Below are 22253 nucleotides of genomic sequence, written 5' to 3' on the forward strand. Positions count from 1 at the left end.
GACCGTCCACTGATGATGATGATGATGATGATGATGATGATGATGATGATGATGATAATGGTGGTGGTGGTGGTGGTGGTGATGATGGTGGTTCCTGTTTTTTTTTGTTGTTTTTTTACGAAACTCGAAATGGTTCCGAGGATTCTGTCGACGGTCGGGTTTATCTGTCCTGATGAAAAACATTGGAATAAATCACATATCGTTTATTTTATTATGTAGAATAAGATTAAGTCATTAATTCCACCAGGTTAATAACCAAAGTACAGTGTTTGCTTTGTTTGTGTGTGTGTGTGTGTGTGTGTGTGTGTGTGTGTGTGTGTGTGTGTGTGTGTGTGTGTGTGTGTGTGTGTGTGTGTGTGTGTGAGTGAGTGTGCGTGTGCATGTGTGTGTGCGTACGTGTGCATGTGCGTGCGTGTGTGTGTGTGCGTGCTTGTGCGCGTGTGTGTCCCGTGTCTTTGAACACAAGGGCGTAGAACGATACATACCTGTTCTCATGTTTCCTAAAGTGTTACATGAGTCTCTTTATTAGTTAATGGTTAGACCTGCCTCTCTCTCTCCCCTCTCTTTCTCTCCCTCTCCTCCCCTTTTGTCTCTCTCTCTCTCTCTCTCCCTCTCCCTCTCTTTCTCTCTCTCTCTCTCCCCCCCTCCCCCCTCTCTCTCTCCTCTCTCCCCTCTCCCTCTCTGCCTCCCCCCCTCTCTCTCTCTCTATCTATCTTCTCTCTCCCTCTCCCCCCCTCTCTCTCTCTCTCTCCCATCTCCCCCCCCCCCCCCCTCTCTCTCTCTCTCTCTCTCTCTCTCTCTCTCTGTGAATGGTTAGACCTGCCTGCCTGAATGCTTTGAGAATCTGTTCATCTGGATCACAAGTCCGTGGAGTGGACTTGTGATCCATGGAGAACTCACATTTCTCTCTCAGAGGCATCAGCAGCACATCGGTTGTTCGGAGTTGTTTTATCCCATGGACAGACCATTGCTGAAACCTTTTATTACTCAGCCAAACATTATGTTGTTATGTTGTTGATTTGTGGATAATGTTGGGTGTAGCCAGTGGGTGTCCTATAATGTAAAGTTTTGACATGTTTTGACATGCCACTAGACATGTTAAGCCTGTAATGTTAATTTAAGCTTGATGCGTAGAAGGTATTTAAACCAAAATGTTAGCATTGTATTTTCCTTTCTTTGTGTTTTTTTTAAATGTCAAACAAAGGTTCAAAATAATTACTGTGAAGACAGTCCTACACAGTGTAACTAGTAATACTACTACTACTGTTATGCTAGTAAGTTGTTCTGTACCAAAAGACACCTAGTCTCTGGCGCCATCTGGTGGCGGAATTCCTGTTTCCTCTGAGTCCATTCCAACTCTGTGGATTGATTCACCCAACATGACTTGATACATGACTTGATACAAAATACGTAATAAGCACTGTGTGAATGGAAAAGCAATATCAGTACATGAGTTTGTTTTGTGGTCGATAATAACCTTGGTACCAGTATTTTTTATTTGTGACTCTTGTCCATCAAGCAGTTGTACCTTTCTCAACCACAGGGTGGCACGCACACAAAGTCCCCCATACATCCCGTTATTCCTGTGTTTTTCCTGTGTTTTTCCTGTGTTTTTCCTGTGTTATTCCTGTGTTATTCCTGTGTTATTCGTATGTATCAACGAGGTGTTGGTTGTTTCAGACCGGGGGAAAGGCAGGAAGAGGCAGGCCATCCTAGGAGAACACCCGTCCTCCTACAACGATAAAGGCTACGGTAAGACACACACAGTCCGGTCTGGCGGATCACAGCTCCGGTCTCAGAGGGGGGCCACACGGGGGCGCTGGAGGGCAGCGGGGAAAAAAATAAAAAACAAAGGTTTCGTGAGATCTGATTTTTAGGAAAATAGCAGATTAGTAATGAGTTGGAAAACATCTGTGTCCCTGACACACCAACAGCCTCCAAACACAACAAGCCTCCAAACTCAACTACCTCTAAACACAACAAGCCTCTAAACCCAACATGACCTCTAAACCCAACATGACCTCTAAACCCAACATGGCCTCTAAACTGAGCTCCACCCTGCCCCCCACCCCTCCCCAGGCCAGCCCTGCCCCCTGCTGCCGTTGCCTGGCAACAGCAGGTACAAGCTGGGCTCCCTGGACGTCCCGGACATGGTCTCCTACCCCCCGCCCCAGTCCTCCTCCTCCTCGTACTCCAGCCAGGCCTCCAGCTCCGTGGCCATGGTGAGCGGCCTCCACCCCTCCAAGATGAACTGCACCCGCATCTTCAACCTCTTCTGTCTCTACGGCAACATCGAGAAGGTGTGTGTGTGTGTGTGCGTATGTGTGTGTGCGTGTATCTGTGTGCTTGTATGTGTAAGGGTAGTGTCTGTGTTTGTGTATGTGCGTGTGTGTCAGGGTAGTGTGTGTGTAAGTGCATGCGTGCGTGCGCGTTTGTGTGTGTGTGTGTTTGTGTAACGGTAGTGTATGTGTGTGTGTGTGTGTAAGGGTAGTATGTGCGAGCATGTGTGCATGCGTGTGTATGGTGTGTATGCATGTGTGTGTCTGTGTGTGTCTGTGTGTGTGTGTGTGTGTGTGTGTGTGTGTGTGTGTGTGCGTGCGTGCATGTGCGCGCATGTGTGTGTGTGTGTGTGTGTGTGTGTGTGTGTGTGTGTGTGTGTGTGTGTGTGTAAAGCTGCCCCCATGTCTCCTGCAGGTGAAGTTCATGAAGAGCGTTCCCGGGACGTCCCTGGTGGAGATGGGGGACGAGTACGCGGTGGACCGTGCCATCACACACCTCAACAGCATCCGCGTGTTCGCTAAGAGACTCAACGTCTGGTGAGACACACACACACACACACACACACACACACACACACACACCTCCTCACACACATACACAGGGTGTCCCTAAAGACCAGATGGGACTCAGTGAGTGTCAGTGTGTGTCAGTGTGTCTCAGTGTGTGTCAGTGTGTGTCTGTGTGTGTCTGTGTGTGTCAGTGTGCGTCCCTAAATCCCCGGCCGTGTCTCAGTGTGTCCAAGCAGCACTCGGTGATCCCCAGCCAGGTGTTTGAGCTGGAGGACGGCAGCAGCAGCTACAAGGACTTCTCCATGACGCGCAACAACCGCTTCAGCAGCGCCGGCCAGGCCTCCAAGAACATCATCCAGCCGCCCTCCGCCGTGCTCCACTTCTACAACGTCCCACCCTGCGTGTCCCAGGACCACCTGCTGAGGGTGGGTGTCTCCGCGCCAGACTGCGGTCTCCACCTCCACTGCGGTCTCCACCGCCACCTCTCAGCCTCATCCGTCCTGCGCTGCGTCGGAGCCACGGAGACGTTTCCGTCTCTGGGGGAACTTAGGACCAATGTTTTGAGCAGCTTAGCGTTGTATCTGATAATAGAGATCAGGAGATCAACAGAGATCGAGATCAGGAAATGGCGAGTCTTCGTGAGATGTTGCGTCATGGACACACGTGATTCCTAAATGCAACCAGGCACACAACAGCCAGTAGAGTACAGGAGTATTTCAGGCATGCTCTTCTCCAGCAGAATGAGCCACCAACGCTAAGTGCTGTATTTAAGTGTGTTCAGCTCCCGCCGTGAAGTCTAGACTCGGTCCCCAGTCTCAGGAGCTTCCTCATGACCCTCGGTGTTATCACAAGGAGGGGTTATCCAACGTGCTATATCTGTAGGTCGATTGTCACTCAGGGGCTTTCTAATGACATCGGAGTTAAGACATCTTTTTGGAACCAGCTCTTCTCAGAACGCACATATGAAACATCAAAGGCCATCAAACGCCAATCTATATAGATTGGCGATAAGGCCAGATAATGATTGTACTTTCTTTATATGCAGTCATATATACAGTTTATAATAATAATACTTTGAACAGAATTTCTCCAATACTACTTAGCCAGCTAGCTACTTTGTGTCAAAACATGTCAAACGAAGGTTGAAAATAATTACTGTGAAGACAGTCCACAGTGTAACTAGTAATACTACTACTACTGTTATGCTAGTAAGTTGTTCTGTACCAAAAAGACACCTAGTCTCTGGCGCCATCTGGTGGCGGAATTCCTGTTTCCTCTGAGTCCATTCCTGAGTCCATAGCATACTGTGGTATTTAACATGTTAACAACTACTTAGCCTGTTAGCTGCTTAGCATGTTAGCTGCTCAGCATGCTAAGTGCGTAGCGTCTTCATGCAGCAGTGTGTTTTCCCTGCAGCTCTGTGAGGAGCATGACGTCCCCGGGTTCGTCAAGTTCAAGGTCTTTGACGCAAAGCGTAAGTTGACAAATGTTCCGAAATGATTGTTGCTTTCTCTTGATGCTATGTGACCACATTTGGTAATTTTTTGCATGCAATGCAACACTCTCTGTGTAAACGTGTCATGGATGTAAACGCAACAGTGATTGTGTGTCTAACGACCTGTGCTCCGGGTCGTTAGTGACTGTGTCTCTAACGACCTGTTCTCCGGGTCGTTAGTGACTGGTCGTTAGGGACTGTGTCTCTAACGACCTGTGCTCCGGGTTTTCTGCAGCCTCCTCCAAAACCATCTCCGGTCTGCTGGAGTTCGACAGCAAGACCCAAGCGGTGGAGGTGCTGACTGTCCTCAACCACTACCAGATCCGGATTCCCAGTGAGTCACAACCACCACCACTGGTTTTGGTTCGATTTGGGTCTGTGGGAGAGAGTCGCTGGGGCACTCCTCTTCACAGCAGCCTGGGGCAGTGGGGAGTACTGGGAGTAGTGGGAGGACAGTGGAGGACTCTGGACAGAAGGCCTGTGCAATCTACAAACTCTCTTTCATAATTAATCCCATGTATTTTATTTTACTATTACCGAGCTCCCAGTCCCAGTGGGAGAGGACAGCTCTGGCTCTGTCCTACACTCAAGACATTTCTCTGCTCTGGTTTCTTAAACCACGCTTTTATCCCTGAAGTCTTGCACCGATATGTAAGATGTACATGTCACCAAGGAGCAGGTAGGGGTTAGACAGTACAGAGGCAGGTCATTGAGGAGCAGGGAGGGGTGAGACAATACAGAGACAGGTCATTGAGGAGCAGGTAGGGGGTTAGACAGTGTGTGTGTGTGTGTGTGTGTGTGTGTGTGTGTGTGAGAGAGAGTCTGTTTGTGTGAGAGAGAGAGTGTGTGTGTGTGTGTGTGTGTGTGTGTGTGTGTGTGTGTGTGTGTGTTGGAGCCATTTAGAGGCTTTTTTGTTTGAATATATATTTTTTTTTTTATTAGCAGTTACAATTAATTACAATTTTTATTGTTGTTAAACCAGATGTACAATGTCATACAGGTTGTAATGTTTCACAGTGGTTACAATTCCTTTGGCGACAGTGTACAATGTAACAAGAATTACACAGCATTTTAACAATTTTCATTTTTATATTTTTATAAACCCCATCCAACCCTAACAATCCCTGTGCCGGTGAAGAAAATAAAAAAAATAAAAATAATAATAATGTATATATAAAAAATATATATATATTATCCCAAGATGAAAGTACTTTACGTTGAAGCTTGTTTACTAATGAGAGGGGAGAGTTGCAAGTTTGTCAAAATAAACCAGTAAGGGGTCCCATACTTTGTAGAATTTTTTGGTTGATCCTCTAAGAAAGTATTTTAACTTTTTCAATTTTTAAAAACATCATCATATCAGAAAGCCACATTGACGCCTTCGGTGGTAATTGGGATTTCCATTCTAAAAGTATTCTCCTTCTATCAATCAGAGTTGCAAAAGCAATAACATTTTTCTTGCCAGTGGCTATCACAGCGTCAACCCCAAATATAGCCACTAAAGGGCTAGGTTGTAGATCTAGGCCAAAAGCAACATTAAAAATCCCAAATATTGATTTCCAAAACTCTCCCAGCTTGGAGCACGACCAGAACATATGTGCTAAGTCTGCGTTGGTGGCTCCACAGCAATCACACGTCTCATCTATTTCAGGGTATATTTTAGCAACTCTGACCTTACTATAGTGAGTACGGTGGAGAACTTTAAATTGAATCAGATTGAGACGTACACAAGAAGAGGTTCTATTCACACAGCTAAGAGCTCTAACCCACGTCTCATCTGAAATGACCCTAATGTCCCTAATTCTTCTTCCCATTTTGTCTTGATGTTGTCTGTTGATACGCTACTAAATAACATAATTGAGTTATGTAAATTAGAGATTTGGCCCTTTAAAGTTATGGGACTCTTTAGTATGACATCCAAGTTTGAACTCTCAGGTAATTGAGGAAACGATGGGTTGTACTTTTGAATAAAGTGTCGGATCTGAAGATATCGGAAAAAAACTGAATTTAGAAATAGAGTGTTTTTTGGCCAAATCTGTGAAAGTAGGAAAAATATTATCTATGAAAAAATCCTTACATGTAGTAAGACCCATAGTGTCCCATTGCATAAATGTGACATCAAGATCGGCGGCTGGAAAAAGGTGGTTATAACATAGGGACTTAGAATAGAAAGGCCAGACAATTTAAATGTTTGCCTAAACTGTATCCAAATTCTTAATGTTGAACGCACTACCGGACTTGAGGAAAACCGTGATGGGGAGAGAGGGAGTTTTGTTGTTAACAGTGCAGGAAGTGATGACAGATTACAGAGCTTTGCCTCTTCATTGCACCAACCCATGTCTGGGGCCTGAAACCAGTAAATTATTTTTTGCAGATTTGCTGCCCAATAATAAACCCTGAAATTTGGGAGAGTGAGCCCACCCCCTTTTCTTGGCCTTTCAAGCAATGTTTTACGAAGTCTTGAAGATTTACCTCCCCATATAAAACTTGAGAGTAGGGCATCAATTGAACGGAAGAAGGATTTTGGTAGGAAAACTGGGATACTTTGAAACAAGTATAAAAATCTAGGCAACACATTAATTTTGATGCAGTTGATTTTTCCAGCTAGAGAAAGGTAAATAGCACTCCATCTCTGGAGGTCAGATTTTAGTTTCTCCATAATAGGAGTGAAGTTGGCTTTAAACAATTCAGAAAAAGAAGGGGTGATATTAATTCCTAAGTACTTAAAACCGGAATGTGATATACAAAATGGCAAGTCTGTGTCTGGAATCTGCTTTGCCGAATCATTGATAGGGAAACACACACTTTTTGAATAGTTAATTTTATAACCTGAAAAACCACCAAAGTCAACCAGAATCTTCAAAAGTTCAGATTTACAGGATAGTGGGTCCGATAAAAAAATTAAGAGATCATCAGCATACAAGGAAGCTTTATATTCCATTCCCATTCTTCTAATGCCATGTATGGACGGTGTAGTTCTAAGCTTAATTGACAGGGGCTTGATTGCTAAAATGAACAGTAAAGGGCTAAGTGGGCAGCCTTGACGCGTACCCCTAGATAAAGGAAAATACTGTGAACATAATTTATTAGTGACTACTGCAGCTTTTGGAGATGAATACAATAGACGAATCCAAGACATAAATTTCGGGCCAAACCCAAATTTACCCAGTACCGCAAAAAGATACTCCCATTCTACTCTGTCGAATGCCTTCTCCGCGTCTAGGGAGACCACCACTGTTTGAATATTTTTAAGTAAATATATTTTGAGTTTTGGTTTAGATTATGAAATTAGATTAAAAATATTAACTTGGGTTGCATCTTTGATACATTTTGTGGTGATATACACATTTGTGGTGATTGATTGATAGGTCTCACCTGGGGAATAGGTGACGCTCTAACTGGAGCCTATAGGAGGCCTTCATATATGTCAGGAAAGGGCTTTTGTGAAAAGTTGGAAGGCAAGAGACAAAAAATTTCTTGAACGCATATTGGAACGCATTTCTTGAACGCTTATTTGAACGCATATTTGATTGCATATTGAGCGCATATTGAGCACATATTTGAGCGCATAATTGAACACATAATTGATCCCATTTGACAGCGACATTGTCTATAGTTTATTTCGCCATACCTGGAAAGTCAACCGGATTGTTGTTTAATAAACCACCTCAACATCAAGTTAAACACTCTCCGTGCATGCTTTAAAAGAATGTGTGTCGGACAAATCTGTGCTTCCAACTTAAGGATGGAATAAGGATGGTGAGCAAAGGGTTTGCCGTGTGTGTGTGTGTGTGTGTGTGTGTGTGTGTGTGTGTGTGTGTGTGTGTGTGTGTGTGTGTGTGTGTGTGTGTGTGTGTGTGTGTGTGTGTGTGTGTGTGTGCGTGTGTGTGTGTGTGTGTGTGTCTAGTGATTGATCTTCTCCACCTCCTTCCTCTTCCAGACGGCTCCAACCCCTACACACTGAAGCTTTGCTTTTCCACCTCTTCCCATCTGTGAACCCATCCAGTGGAGGAGGAGAGGAGGAGAGGAGAGGAGGGGGAGGAGAGGAGGATGCAGGAGGAGAGAGGAGCTGGCGCAAGAACCTCAAACAGGAAGAAGAATCCCAGCACCCAGGAAGTTTGCGCAGTGAAGAGCAGGAGATGACTGCAGAGGAACAGTAGAGACCAGTAGAGACCAGTGGGGTTGATGTTGGTGAAGGTGGTCATGGTGGTTTCACTGGTGGTTTCACGTTTCACTGACACACAGAAAACAAAGGACTAAGGACTACATGGCACTGATGAGGAGTTGACCTCGTTAAGTAAGACGCCGAGAGGGCCTCGTTAATCCAGTGGTTCACTGTCAGGGACCGCCCCCCCCCTGGAGGTGGAAACAAATCAGAACCTTTCCACTCCCACTCTGCACTATATGAACATTAAGGTCTCCGGCCAGCGGTCCATGCTGTGACCTTCAGACCGGCGGTGTGTGTGAGGCGGTCAGGAGGGTGGGGGAGATGTTTTGATTGACGGACAGAGCGACTGACGCCGACCAATAGAATCGCGGATGGATAAAGTACTATCTTCTCTATGCTTATCTTATGAACACGAATATTTGTGTTTTATGATGTAAAGTTTACTTCGTGTTGAGACAAATATACTTGAAGGTTGTGATCCTATGTTGTATTTACGGAATGAAATTACTCCAACGCATTATTTCTTTAATTAAGTGTGATAAACTTAAGTGTGGTAAAATGTTAACCGATCCCATACTAATGGTGGATGATGTAATTATTTTCAGATGTAAGCTTGTAAGCTTAGCAGCTAGGTGTGTCTGTGTTTGTGTGTGTGTGTGTGTGTGTGTGTGTGTGTGTGTGTGTGTGTGAGACACTGAAGATAGCTTTGTTTCGAGGAGGGAGGGCGATCATCTTTCAGATAAAATGGAGACATGTGATGTCATTAACAATGCACCCATTATCCCAGAGTCAACCCTGTGTGTGTGTGTGTGTGTGTGTGTGTGTGTGCGTGTGCAAGCCTGCATGTGTGCATGTGTGCATGTGTGTGAGTGTGTACTCGATGCATTTAAAAGAAACAAACACATCACAGCGTTGTGTCGTGTGTGTGTGTATCAGTCGGATAGCCTGGTCACCAAACAGTTACAATAACATTTCTACCCAAAGCGTCTTGCATCTATCCTTTAAAGGTCCCATGGCATGAAGTTTTCACTTTGAGGTTTTCTAACGGCGGGTTGTCTCCCATGGAGATGGAGACAATCCTCCATTTCGCGGTTCAGTCTGTGCTTAATATTGACGTGGAAGTGGAAGAACCAGAGGCGTCTGAGAACCCAACCCAAAATATAATCCGGAGGCGCAAACAGCTTTTGACCATGATAATATATTATATTATATAGATATCTAAATATAATATGATATTATTTAGATATAGAGCTCCAGGACTCCCGCCGGAGCACCCGGAGTGTTCAGTGTTCCACTGTAAACACTAGCGCATGATACCATGGCCGCAAGCTGCTCAGGGCCACACCCCCACCCTCCACCTTGACCCACCTCAAAAAACGGCACGTTTGTGGAGAGCTCATTGTGGGACTGGCTCGTAGTGGCTGTAACTCTGCACCAAGGCTGAATTTCTTGAACGTCTTCAAGTACTGTTTTAGGGGCCCACTAACACCTATATTAAAGCATCCATAAAATAGCATGCCATGGGACATTTAAGTCTCTTCTCCAGCAGAATGAGCCAAGAACATCGTTTTACGGAGTTTCTTATCTTGTTGAGCTCCCAACAATATAATAAGTAGCCTACATTTGTCAGAAGGAAGAGAAACAACAATATATCGCTGTGGGTACAGTAAGGATGTTCATAGAACCAAGTGCCAAGCACTGACAATCACTAGGTTAACCCATTCCCCGTATACAACAAAGATAGCTTGGATAAGACGCTACACGATGCTAAGTACTATTTTTAAGTGCAAGGACGTACAACATACAATACGTGTGTACATTAAGTGCCAGGGCGTACAACATACAATAAGCATTGCTGAGGGACTGAGTCTGGATAGGAATGCTCCTCTCCCTTCCTACCCAGCATAACGTTAAGGTGTGCCCACTCCACCCCCGCCGTTAACACCAACACAGCTATGAACTGTTGTTCCCGGCTCCCCAGCCCTCCGCTGCACACCGTACACATACACCAGCCAACTGCACCAACAGGTCCATCCAGCTGCCCCCTGCTGCTATTGGCCGGGCAGCCTGCCATTACCTCTAGCCTACTGGACCGGGTGCCACGCCGACACCTGATCATCAAGTCATGCACCCAGAGTGGCCTGGTCCCCAGGTCTCTATCAAGACCCCCAGAGTGGTCCCCAGGTCTCTACCAAGACCCCCAGCCTGGTCCCCAGGTCTTTACCAAGACCCCCAGAGTGGTCCCCAGGTCTCTACCAAGACCCCCAGAGTGGCCTGGTCCCCAGGTCTCTATCAAGACCCCCAGAGTGGTCCCCAGGTCTCTACCAAGACCCCCAGAGTGGCCTGGTCCCCATGTCTTTACCAATACCAAGACCCCCAGAGTGGCCTGGTCCCCAGGTCTCTACCAAGACCCCCAGAGTGGTCCCCAGGTCTCTACCAAGGACCCCCCTGCCAGGTGGTGGCTGGGTGCTTTGGTCTCGGCGTGGTGCCTAAGCCAGCCTCTTTGTGTTCAGGCTGTTTCTCTGCAGCACCTGTGTGTGTGTGTGTGTGTGTGTGTGTGTGTGTGTGTGTGTGTGTGTGTGTGTGTGTGTGTGTGTGTGTGTGTGTGTGTGTGTGTGTGTGTGTGCAGTGCAAAGGGTTCTTAACCGTGTCTTCTCCATTTTATATTGTAAATAATGTTGGATTTCCATTTCCCATTCCCTCATTGGATGAGGCTACAGATGGTTAAGTTGAGGGTTTAAGGTTGGAGATGGTTAAGTTTAAATATAGGTTAGAGATGATTATCTTTCGGTAGAGATGGATACGTTTCGGTATAGGTTAGGGATGGTTAAGTTAAGATATAAGTTAGAGTTACGTCCAGGCATAGGTTTGGTGTGGTTTGATAAAGGGTGCGCCTCCAAAAAGGCAGCAGTGCATCATGGGAGTTAAGGCAAAGCTGTGGTTGGAGCACCGGCAGCGTCGCCTCAGAGACAATATTTGACTATCTTATATTACACTGTTTCATTTCACACCATCATTTGCACATCGTATGAGCACCTGTCCCTGCATTGCTGACCAGTGCCCATCTTGTGTGGAGATGCCTCCTCAGACAGCTCTCTGCAGTAGAGAGGGCTCCTGGGACCAGGGGCCCGGGGCCCCGAGACCCAGACGTGGTCTATACTCAACGGGCCAAGCACAGGCTACACTCTGGCTGTTCTATTCTGTATTTTATCTGTCACCTGTTCTGAGTTTATGCATATTTATTGTTTTCAGTAAAGACAAATTAATGCAAATACAAATGGACTGAGAAAAAAACAATGAACTGCATAAAAACATAAAGCAAATCCTGTCGTTTTCTGGGTTAATGTGTTTAACTGTAACGAGTGTACTGGAGCTTGTGTTCGCATTAAACTGGTTTTGAGAAGGGGATGAATCTGAGCGTGAAATATATGGTGGCTGGTTCTTTGGTTTGAAAATGAAGAGCTGGGATGTATTCATCATCATTCCCAAATTAAACCATGAAGGATATTCTCTTCTGTCTCCTTGAATGTATATTAATGTTCCCACATAACTCCTCTAGGATTATTAACTAGTAGGATTATTATTATTAATTTATTATTATTTACCTTTCAGCCAATGACTCAAAAGCTGTTGACTCATGACAGAATCACATTTTCCTATCATCATATGATCATATAGTGGCCGTCTTTACCAAGACCCCCTGACTGATCCCCAGGTCTTTACCAAGTGTGGTTAAGACCCCCAGTGTGACTTTGCCCCCAGCCCAAGGGCTTAACCAGGACCTCCGACTTTGCCCCCAGCCCAAGGGCTTAACCAGGACCTCCGACTTGGCCCCCAGGTCTTTACCAAGACCCTCTGCCTGGTCCCCAGGTCTTAACCAAGACCCCCAGTGTGACTTGGCCTCCAGCCCAAGGTCTTAACCAAGACCTCCAGTGTGACTTGGCCTCCAGCCCAAGGTCTTAACCAAGACCCCCAGTGTGACTTGGCCTCCAGCCCAAGGTCTTAACCAAGACCCCCAGCGTGACTTGGCCCCCAGGTCTTTACCAAGACTCCCTGCCAGGTGGTGGCTGGGTGCTTTGCCACCTAGGTGGGGGCCAGACCCCCACCAGGGGGCTTTTATTGGATTCTCAACACAAAGGACGCAGGGTGGAGATGTTGACTCCGCCTTATTGTAAAGTGGGTCTGATATGGAATGAAACAATCAAAAGATACCATCTAAAGGGCAGGTCTGACATTTTTAAATGGTTCGCCTACGATCAGGATTTTAAGCCCTGTAAACATGACCCAGGGTTAGACCAAGGTTCAGTCTTGAGCTTCCAGCACCTCAAGGACAATTTTACTGTTTTTTTGTACTCCGGCGCAAAAGAGTAAATATTCTAATCAGACCACATGCTGGAGGTCTTGTGGACACGCATTGGCCAATCACTTTCACATTTTTTTGAAATTGTTCATCTGTGGCTCCATTTTGGAGAAGTGTCCAGGGCGTGTGTGTGTGAGTGAGTGAGTGAGGTAGTGAGGGAGTTGCTCCCCATTACCTGGGGATTATATAACCCGATCCCCCGCTGACACTTTGCCATTCGCTCCCTCAGACAGTGACGACAGCACACCAGACCCACTCTAACCAGTAAGTTCAAACAAGCTGAGATATGTGCCTCTACATTGGGTTAAGATTATGCATGCATCTTGTTTATGTTCTGCAAGACACGCATGTTGCATCGTCTGTGATTTGGTAGAGTGCATGCTTGCACAATGTTCCGCTGTTCTTTGAACTTGAATTTATCTTGTTTCTTTCGCCTGTAGTGCCTCCCTACACCGTCACCTACTTTCCAGTCAAAGGTATTTTCATTCATAGACTCATTCATAGACTCGCAGCCTATTGAACGTGTCCGCGCGTCATGTGATCCATGTAGCTCTAGTTTTGGAAACTGGATTTTGGATTTTGTGTGCGTCTGTGCGGGAGACAGTTTGCTGTATAAAAGTTATATTAATATATTGTTAGGAGAAATGTGTTTGTTGCAACAGAACAGCAGCAGTGGAAAAACACAGGATAGAATATAATAAAATATAATAATATATATACAATATAATAAAAAAAATACAAAGTACGAATGCAATCAAAAATAGACACTAAAGTAAAGACAAACAGGGCAAACAAAACAAACGGTATAAACAGTATATATTATAAAGTGGTTAAATTATAACCATACATGTAATATACCTGTGGTTTATGCAGAACAAGATTTTCAAAGTTAAAATTTCACTTCCCGAAAACTGACTTTTGTTGGGTGGGCATTTCATGAAAGAATGAGTTCCTTATAATCACCTATCAACTGCTACTCAAGTTCAATATAACGCATTATAAAACCCATTACCCGTCTGATGTGGCGACTGCCTTACTTATTTAAGGTCGCCGAGCAGCTGAATGAGGGAAGTTTGTCGGACGCGCTTTGTTCAAGGAGTAGCCTGATCCGAGTTTCGTGCAAGGGTTTATTTATTCGATAGAAACTGTATCCTCATGTTAATACGTCACAAACAGTAGTCCACAAGTAGTAGCCTAGTGAAAGGAGTATCGAACGGGAATGCAAGGCACCAGGCATAGTGAAGCGGTCAACAAAAGTAGGCTTTCCCCCATCACCCACTCACTACTAACCTCACCTGAGTGAAGAGCTGATATTACAACCCTTACCGCCACCAACACCACGTGACCCAATCACCGAGCGTCACCACGTAGGCACACCACAACTCAAGCCACGCCTATCCCCAACACCGTCTATAATTTTTATCAATTAGTCCCATCCAAAAAGTTGCTAAATCGATTGTATCGTAATACAGTAACATTTCAGGTGAGCGTATCGTTTCCCTCTTGATCTGACCACCCGTTGTGTTAACGTTGTGATACTTTAACTGAGTCTGAGTCCCATCCAACGCTAACCTAAGTTGGTTTCTGCGTCTGTGTTTCCAGGGCGCCTTAGCGCCCTCAAGATAATGCTGGCGGACAAGGGCCAGGAGGTGAAGGAGGTGCTGGTGAGCAAGGAGGAATGGCAGAAGGGGGACATGAAGGCCACCTGTGTGAGTAGACCTTCTCCGCTCCCTGGTGGACCAATCACAACCTCCAGGCATCCTCTGACCTGTATATCTTGTATCAAAGCCTTCTCTTCTCAGCAGTCTGACCCGTGCGTCTCCTCCCTGTCATTGGTGCAGGTGTTCGGCCAGCTGCCCAAGCTGCAGGACGGAGATCTGGTCCTGTTCCAGTCCAACACCATGCTGCGCCACGTGGGCCGTAACCATGGTGACGTAGCCTAACGAGCATCATTTGTCTCGCTATTTTTAAACCGACGCTGTGATGTTCCGTCAGTTTAAAAAGAGTGAGACAAATGATGAATGCATTATTTATTCAGAAGGGGGGCTCATGTACCTGCTGTGGTTCCATGATAATGTGACCGGGGGAGGAGCCTTCTGAGGAGTGAACACCTTGACCGTCAGGGAAATATCCCTCACAGAGGGGCCCTGTTTCAGCACCAGGTGTGTGACCAGGCAGCCTAACCAGTAGACTGTGCCAACTGTCAGGCGGATCAATCCACCGTGCGTCTGGGGGAGGGGGGAGGAGAGAGACACTCCCACTTAGGGCTGTGCAATTAATCAAATTTTGATCATGATTTCGATTCTTGGGTCAAACTATCTCCAAATTAATCAAATCGAGTTGGAATGATTCTTTTTTTTTTTGGGGGGGGGGGATTCTGAAGTTCAAGACAAGTTAAATGCATTTTATTTTCAAACTCAAAAAGAATCGTTTGAAGAATCGTGATTTCAATCTTGACCAAAAAAATGGTGATTCTCATTTTTTCCAAAATCGAGCAGCCCTACTCCCACTGGTGACGTCCCTAGCGGGTTGATCGTGTAAAGCAGGGGTTCTCAAAGTTTTAACAGCTGAGGGCCAATTTAGGAACCCAAAATTTGACTGAGGGCCACCAAATGAAAAAAATTTTATAAAACAGAAAAAAATCCCATTTGTAATAATTTTAATGACCAGGTTGCATCTCTAAAGTTACATGTATTGGTCTGCATCCAGTATAAACACATTTTAAATAACAAATTAGGCAAAACCTGGCACAACTTTAGAAAACCTTGAGAAACATTTTAACTAACACACAATCCCTGGGGTTCTCTGCCCTATACAGTCGAATTTGGAATATAACAGTCCTGTGTGCATTTCAGAATATATGTAAAAACTAATTTAGAACAATCAGTCTCATTGTGCCTTGCTTGAGAACAGAAAAAAATCCCATCTGTAATCATCTTAATGACCAGGTTGCATCCTACAGTTACATGTATTGGTCTGCATCCAGTATATATAATAAACACATTTTAAATAACAAATTAGGCAAAACCTGGCAAAACTAGAGAAAACCTTGAGAAACATTTTAACTAACACATAATCCCTGGGGTTCTCTGCCCTATACAGTCGAATTTGGGATATAACAGTCCTGTGTGCATTTCAGAATAAAAACTTATTTAGAACAGAAAAAAAAAATATATATATATATATATTTTTTAAACTTACATCTGTATGTCATTGCGGGCCACCAGGAATGTTTCTGCCAGCCGCCATTGGCCCGCGGGCCGCACTTTGAGAACCAATGGTGCTCCTCCCCTCACACCTGGTGGTAGAACCGGGGCTCTGCTTAGAGAGGATGGATGGCTACCCAATCACTAGGCTTCACACAAAGGCCAGAGCAGCCTCCGGTTACCGTGGTGACACTGGCCACAGACTAATCAGACCCGACCCTGAGCTGATGGTGTCTGCGTCTTGGTGTCGTCCGTGTCCAGGCGCGTACGGGAAGGACTCCCGCGAGGCCTCTCTGATCGACATGATGAACGACGGCGTGGAGGACCTGCGCTCCAAGTACATCAGATTCCTCTACCAGGAATACGTGAGTGGAGACACGCCTTAAGGGCCCCTATTGCACCACCAGGTGGAAGTCTGCCGTTACACTTCCTTTTCCTGTGGTTTGTGACGCTACAAGTGGGCCGGCTAGCAATGGCTAATCACACTCACACCTGGTGGTGTAATGGGGGGCCCTTTTTAAAAGTTTGATACATTACGTTGAATACATTGAGTACATGAATATGTTATGGGAGTATGTGGTCATGTGATCATGTTTCTACGGTTCGCCTCGGTTGTTTATTTCAGGACACCGGCAAGGATGCGTACCTTAAAGACCTCCCAAACTCCCTCTGCAAGTTTGAGACGTTCATGGCTAAAACCAACTCCGGCTTTCTGGTCGGGAAAGAGGTGAGCTGCTTTTATAACGCGTGGTTTTGTGTGGGGTTAGTTTTTAGTATTTACCGTAAACAGGCAAAGCATGTATGTAATCAAAATCCTGATTTGAATATCATTTGTTGTTTTGATTCCCATTTTAAAAATCAGTTGGAATTTTGGCCATTTCAAAATAAAAGTCCTCCTTCAATCCCAGCCTCCATGCTCCATCTTCCCCTGTGTCTGGCCTCCAGGTGTCGTTCGCGGACTACAACCTGTTTGACCTGCTGTTGAACCACCTGGTTCTGTGCCCCAAGTCCCTGGATAACTTTCCCAAACTCAAGGACCTGGTCAAGACGATGTCCGCCCGGCCTAAGATCAGGGCCCTGATGGACTCCGACGCCTTCAAGAAGTTGCCCATCAGCGGCAACGGGAAGCAGTGAACGCACCGCTGGACCAACTGTCAACCCTGTGCGCACGATGCATACGTAACTCATGCTCTTTAATGAACCCTCATCCTCATCGTCATCCGCTTATCCGGGGTCGGGTCGCGGGGGCAGCAGCTCAAGCAGGGGGCCCCAGGCTTCCCTTTCCCGGGCCACATTGACCAGCTCTGACGGGGGGATCCCGAGGCGTTCCCAGGCCAGTGTTGAGATATAATCTCTCCACCTAGTCCTGGGTCTTCCCCTGGGTCTCCTCCCCACTGGTCGTGCCTGGAACACCTCCCAAGGGACATCTAGTGGGCATCTTTAATGAACCCTCAATCAATAAAAAAAAAACTACTTTGTCTCTATTCACCTTTGACTTTACTTTTGTGTGTGTGTGTGTGTGTGTGTGTGTGTGTGTGTGTGTGTGTGTGTGTGTGTGTGTGTGTGTGTGTGTGTGTGTGTGTGTGTGAAAAAACTGTGAAATTGGTAATCTTTTTAATAATCGTGCACAATGATTCATTTAAACATTCCATTAGTATACAAAGTGACATTTACGGCTATATTATAGCTGTAAATACGGCTATATTATAGCCGTAAATGCCGTGAAAAGTACAAATAAATACAAATCTATTCAACTAAAACGTTGAGAACCTGAATGCATCTATTTATGTGAATAAGGTTACAAGGCAACTTTATTTATAGCATCATACGTTACAAGCACAATTATACAAGAGGTACTTTCTGGCAGCATTAGCAACGGCTGTGAAGGAACTAATGTGGTTGTGTTTAGGTACAAACTCATCACGACGCTGAAGTTAGCCCCACATTCATTGCAGCCCCACATTCGCCGATCCCGCTTCCCTTAAATTTCGATTCCACTTTAAAAAAATGCTCGTTCCAGGGTGGGGGGAGATTACCGTAATATCAAGTGAGCCCAGAAACCCTTGTTTGCGATCAGAGGGGAGAGACGCGGTAATGAGTGTGCGTGAGTCTCTCTCTCTTCCCCCCCCCCCCCGCCCCTCACTCTCTCACACACACGCACGCACGCACGCACGCTTGCGCTCTCTCTCTCTCTCTCTCTCTCTCTCTCTCTCTCTCTCTCACACACACACACACACACACACACACACACACACACACACACACACACACACTCACTCTCACTCTCACTCTCTCTCTCTCTCTCTCTCTCTCTCTCTCTCTCTCTCTCTCTCTCTCTCTCTCTCTCTCTCTCTCTCTCTCTCTCTCTCTCTCTCTTTCTCCTCTTCGCTATCTCTTCAGCTAAGACTTCAAACAAAAGGAAAGTTGTGTAGTTATTTGGCTATTTTTCTCAAGTTCGTTGCGCCTCCTAGTGTACAGGTTTGAAATGGCATTATATATTACACCACATATGGACACTAGAACTCCCCAGCATTCCAATAATACCACAAATTCAAAAATCCACGGTGGGAATTTGGAGATATTTCAGCTTAAACTTCACACATATCATGCGATTTTGCTCAATTTGGTTGCGCCTCCTAGTGGACAGGCTTGAAATGGCGTTAGATATTACACCATATCTGGACACGAGACGCCTCCAGCTTTCCAATGATACAATAAATTCAAAAATCCACGGTGGGAATTTGGAGATATTTCAACTTGAACTCTACATATATCATGCGATTTTGCTATTTTTCTCAAGTTCGCTGCGCCTCCTAGTGGACAAGCTTGAAATGGCGTTAGATATTATACCATATCTGGCCACTAGACGTCCCCAGCTTTCCAATGATACCACAAATTCAAAAATCGACGCACTGTGTGTGTCAGGGTAGTATGTGTGTGTGTGTGTGTGTGTGTGTGTGTGTGTGTGTGTGTGTGTGTGTGCGTATGTGTGTGTGCATGTATCTGTGTGCTTGTATGTGTAAGGGTAGTGTCTGTGTAAGTGTGTGTATGTGTGTGTGTGTGTGTGTGTGTGTGTGTGTGTGTGTGTGTGTGTGTGTGTAGTGTGTGCGTGTAGTGTGTTTGTGTGTGTATGTGCGTGTGTGTCAGGGTAGTGTGTGTGTGTGTGTGTGTAAGTGCATGCGTGCGTGCGCATTTGTGTGTGTGTGTGTTTGTGTGTGTGTGTGTGTATGTATGTGTAATGTGTGTGTGTGTGTGTGTGTGTGTGTGTGTGTGTGTGTGTGTGTGTGTGTGTGTGTGTGTGTGTGTGTGTGTGTGTGTGTGCCTCTACACACAGGACGGCAGCAGCAGCTACAAGGACTTCTCCATGACGCGCAACAACCGCTTCAGCAGCGCCAGCCAGGCCTCCAAGAACATCATCCAGCCGCCCTCCGCCGTGCTCCACTTCTACAACGTCCCACCCTGCGTGTCTCCACGCCACACTGCGGTCTCCACCTCCACTGCGGTCTCCACCGCCACCTCTCAGCCTCATCCGTCCTGCGCTGCGTCGGAGCCACGGAGACGCTTCCATCTCCCCCCCCCCCCCCTGGAGGTGGACACAAATCAGACCCTTTCCACTCCCACTCTGCACTATATGAACGTTAAGGTCTCCGGCCAGCGGTCCATGCTGTGACCTTCAGACCGGCGGTGTGTGTGAGGCGGTCAGGAGGAGATGATTGACGGACAGAGCGACTGACGCCGACCAATAGAATCGCGGATGGATAAAGTACTATCTTCTCTATGCTTATCTTATGAACACGAATATTTGTGTTTTATGATGTAAAGTTTACTTCGTGTTGAGACAAATATACTTGAAGGTTGTGATCCTATGTTGTATTTACGGAATGAAATTACTCCAACGCATTATTTCTTTAATTAAGTGTGATAAACTTAAGTGTGGTAAAATGTTAACCGATCCCATACTAATGGTGGATGATGTAATTATTTTCAGACGTAAGCTTGTAAGCTTAGCAGCTAGGTGTGTGTGTGTGTGTGTGTGTGTGTGTGTGTGTGTGTGTGTGTGTGTGTGTGTGTGTGTGTGTGTGTGTGTGTGTGACACTGAAGATAGCTTTGTTTCGAGGAGGGACGGCGATCATCTTTCAGATAAAATGGAGACATGTGATGTCATTAACAATGCACCCATTATCCCGGAGTCAACCGCGCGTGTGTGTGTGTGTGTGTGTGTGTGTGTGTGTGTGTGTGTGTGTGTCTGCCTGCATGTGTGTGAGTGTGTACTCGATGCATTTAAAAGAAACAAACACATCACAGCGTTGTGTCGTGTGTGTGTATCAGTCGGACAGCCTGGTCACCAAACAGTTACAATAACATTTCTACCCAAAGCGTCTTGCATCTATCCTTTAAAGGTCTCATGGCATGAAGTTTTCACTTTGAGGTTTTCTAACATTAATATGAGTTCCCCTAGCCTGCCTATGGTCCCCCAGTAGCTAAAAATTGCGTTAGGTGTAAAACGAGCAGTAGGTATCTTGCTCCGCCTTTGAAAAAACGCTCAAACGAAAACGAAATGGAGGATTGTCTCCATCTCCACGGGCAGCGGGGCTCTGGCGGGTTGTCTACCATGATAATATATTATATTATATAGATATCTAAATATAATATGATATTATTTAGATATAGAGCTCCAGGACTCCCGCCGGAGCACCCGGAGTGTTCAGTGTTCCACTGTAAACACTAGCGCATGATACCATGGCCGCAAGCTGCTCAGGGCCACACCCCCACCCTCCACCTTGACCCACCTCAAAAAACGGCACGTTTGTGGAGAGCTCATTGTGGGACTGGCTCGTAGTGGCTGTAACTCTGCACCAAGGCTGAATTTCTTGAACGTCTTCAAGTACTGTTTTAGGGGCCCACTAACACCTATATTAAAGCATCCATAAAATAGCATGCCATGGGACATTTAAGTCTCTTCTCCAGCAGAATGAGCCAAGAACATCGTTTTACGGAGTTTCTTATCTTGTTGAGCTCCCAACAATATAATAAGTAGCCTACATTTGTCAGAAGGAAGAGAAACAACAATATATCGCTGTGGGTACAGTAAGGATGTTCATAGAACCAAGTGCCAAGCACTGACAATCACTAGGTTAACCCATTCCCCGTATACAACAAAGATAGCTTGGATAAGACGCTACACGATGCTAAGTACTATTTTTAAGTGCAAGGACGTACAACATACAATACGTGTGTACATTAAGTGCCAGGGCGTACAACATACAACAAGCATTGCTGAGGGACTGAGTCTGGATAGGAATGCTCCTCTCCCTTCCTACCCAGCGTAACGTTAAGGTGTGCCCACTCCACCCCCGGCGTTAACACCAACACAGCTATGAACTGTTGTTCCCGGCTCCCCAGCCCTCCGCTGCACACCGTACACATACAGCAGCCAACTGCACCAACAGGTCCGTCCAGCTGCCCCCTGCTGCTGTTGGCCGGGCAGCCTGTCAGCACCTCTAGCCTGCTAGACCGGGTGCCACGCCGACGCCTGATCACCAGGTCATGCACCCAGAGTGGCCTGGTTCCCAGGTCTCTACCAAGACCCCCAGAGTGGTCCCCAGGTCTCTACCAAGACCCCCAGAGTGGTCCCCAGGTCTTTACCAAGGACCCCCCTGCCAGGTGGTGGCTGGGTGCTTTGGTCTCGGCGTGGTGCCTAAGCCCGCCTCTTTGTGTTGTGTTCAGGCTGTTTCTCTGCAGCACCTGTGTGTGTGTGTGTGTGTGTGTGTGTGTGTGTGTGTGTGTGTGTGTGTGTGTGTGTGTGTGTGTGTGTGTGTGTGTGTGTGTGTGTGTGTGTGGGTGTGTGTGTGTGTGTGTGCAGTGCGAAGGGTTCTTAACCGTGTCTTCTCCATTTTATATTGTAAATAATTGATCTGGAATTCCAGGGCTGCAACGAGAACGACTCAAATCCGACGGCTTCTTCCCCATAACGTGTTGGAAATGGAAATGTTGGATTTCCATTTCCCATTCCCTCATTGGATGAGGCTACAGATGGTTAAGTTGAGGGTTTAAGGTTGGAGATGGTTAAGTTTAAATATAGGTTAGAGATGATTATGTTTCGGTAGAGATGGATACGTTTCGGTATAGGTTAGGGATGGTTAAGTTAAGATATAAGTTAGAGTTAAGTCCAGGCATAGGTTTGGTGTGGTTTGATAAAGGGTGCGCCTCCAAAAAGGCAGCAGTGCATCATGGG

The 22253-nt window shown here is 46.0% G+C and overlaps 2 protein-coding genes across 2 annotated transcripts in view; both read left to right on the forward strand.

Moving 5' to 3' along the window:
• hnrnpll (heterogeneous nuclear ribonucleoprotein L like) overlaps positions 1 to 11841 on the forward strand; it is a 27662-nt gene extending 15821 nt beyond the window's left edge. Inside the window, 7 exon segments of the mRNA XM_084470522.1 lie at positions 1681 to 1752; positions 2080 to 2300; positions 2695 to 2816; positions 3013 to 3214; positions 4206 to 4263; positions 4520 to 4618; positions 8225 to 11841. Of these exon segments, the coding sequence (XP_084326648.1) occupies positions 1681 to 1752; positions 2080 to 2300; positions 2695 to 2816; positions 3013 to 3214; positions 4206 to 4263; positions 4520 to 4618; positions 8225 to 8280 (830 nt within the window). The 3' untranslated portion in view covers positions 8281 to 11841.
• A 1098-nt stretch (positions 11842 to 12939) lies between these two features.
• Positions 12940 to 17461, forward strand: LOC311350880 (glutathione S-transferase P-like). The gene is made up of 7 exons (XM_084470971.1): positions 12940 to 13076; positions 13253 to 13288; positions 14415 to 14521; positions 14654 to 14741; positions 16280 to 16383; positions 16644 to 16745; positions 16964 to 17461. Coding segments are annotated over exons 1-7 (627 nt in total). The 5' UTR covers positions 12940 to 13075; the 3' UTR covers positions 17153 to 17461.
• The last annotated feature ends 4792 nt before the right edge of the window (positions 17462 to 22253 follow it).

Source organism: Micromesistius poutassou, assembly GCF_964030765.1.
Source record: "Micromesistius poutassou genome assembly, chromosome: 7".
Taxonomy (NCBI): domain Eukaryota; kingdom Metazoa; phylum Chordata; class Actinopteri; order Gadiformes; family Gadidae; genus Micromesistius; species Micromesistius poutassou.

Bases quoted from the DNA above. Each gene is read 5' to 3' on its own strand.
- LOC311350880 (XM_084470971.1), top strand. The intron at 14,522-14,653 runs GTGAGTAGACCT...TCATTGGTGCAG, and splicing joins GGGACATGAAGGCCACCTGT to GTGTTCGGCCAGCTGCCCAA. The intron at 14,742-16,279 runs GTGACGTAGCCT...GTCCGTGTCCAG, and splicing joins CCACGTGGGCCGTAACCATG to GCGCGTACGGGAAGGACTCC.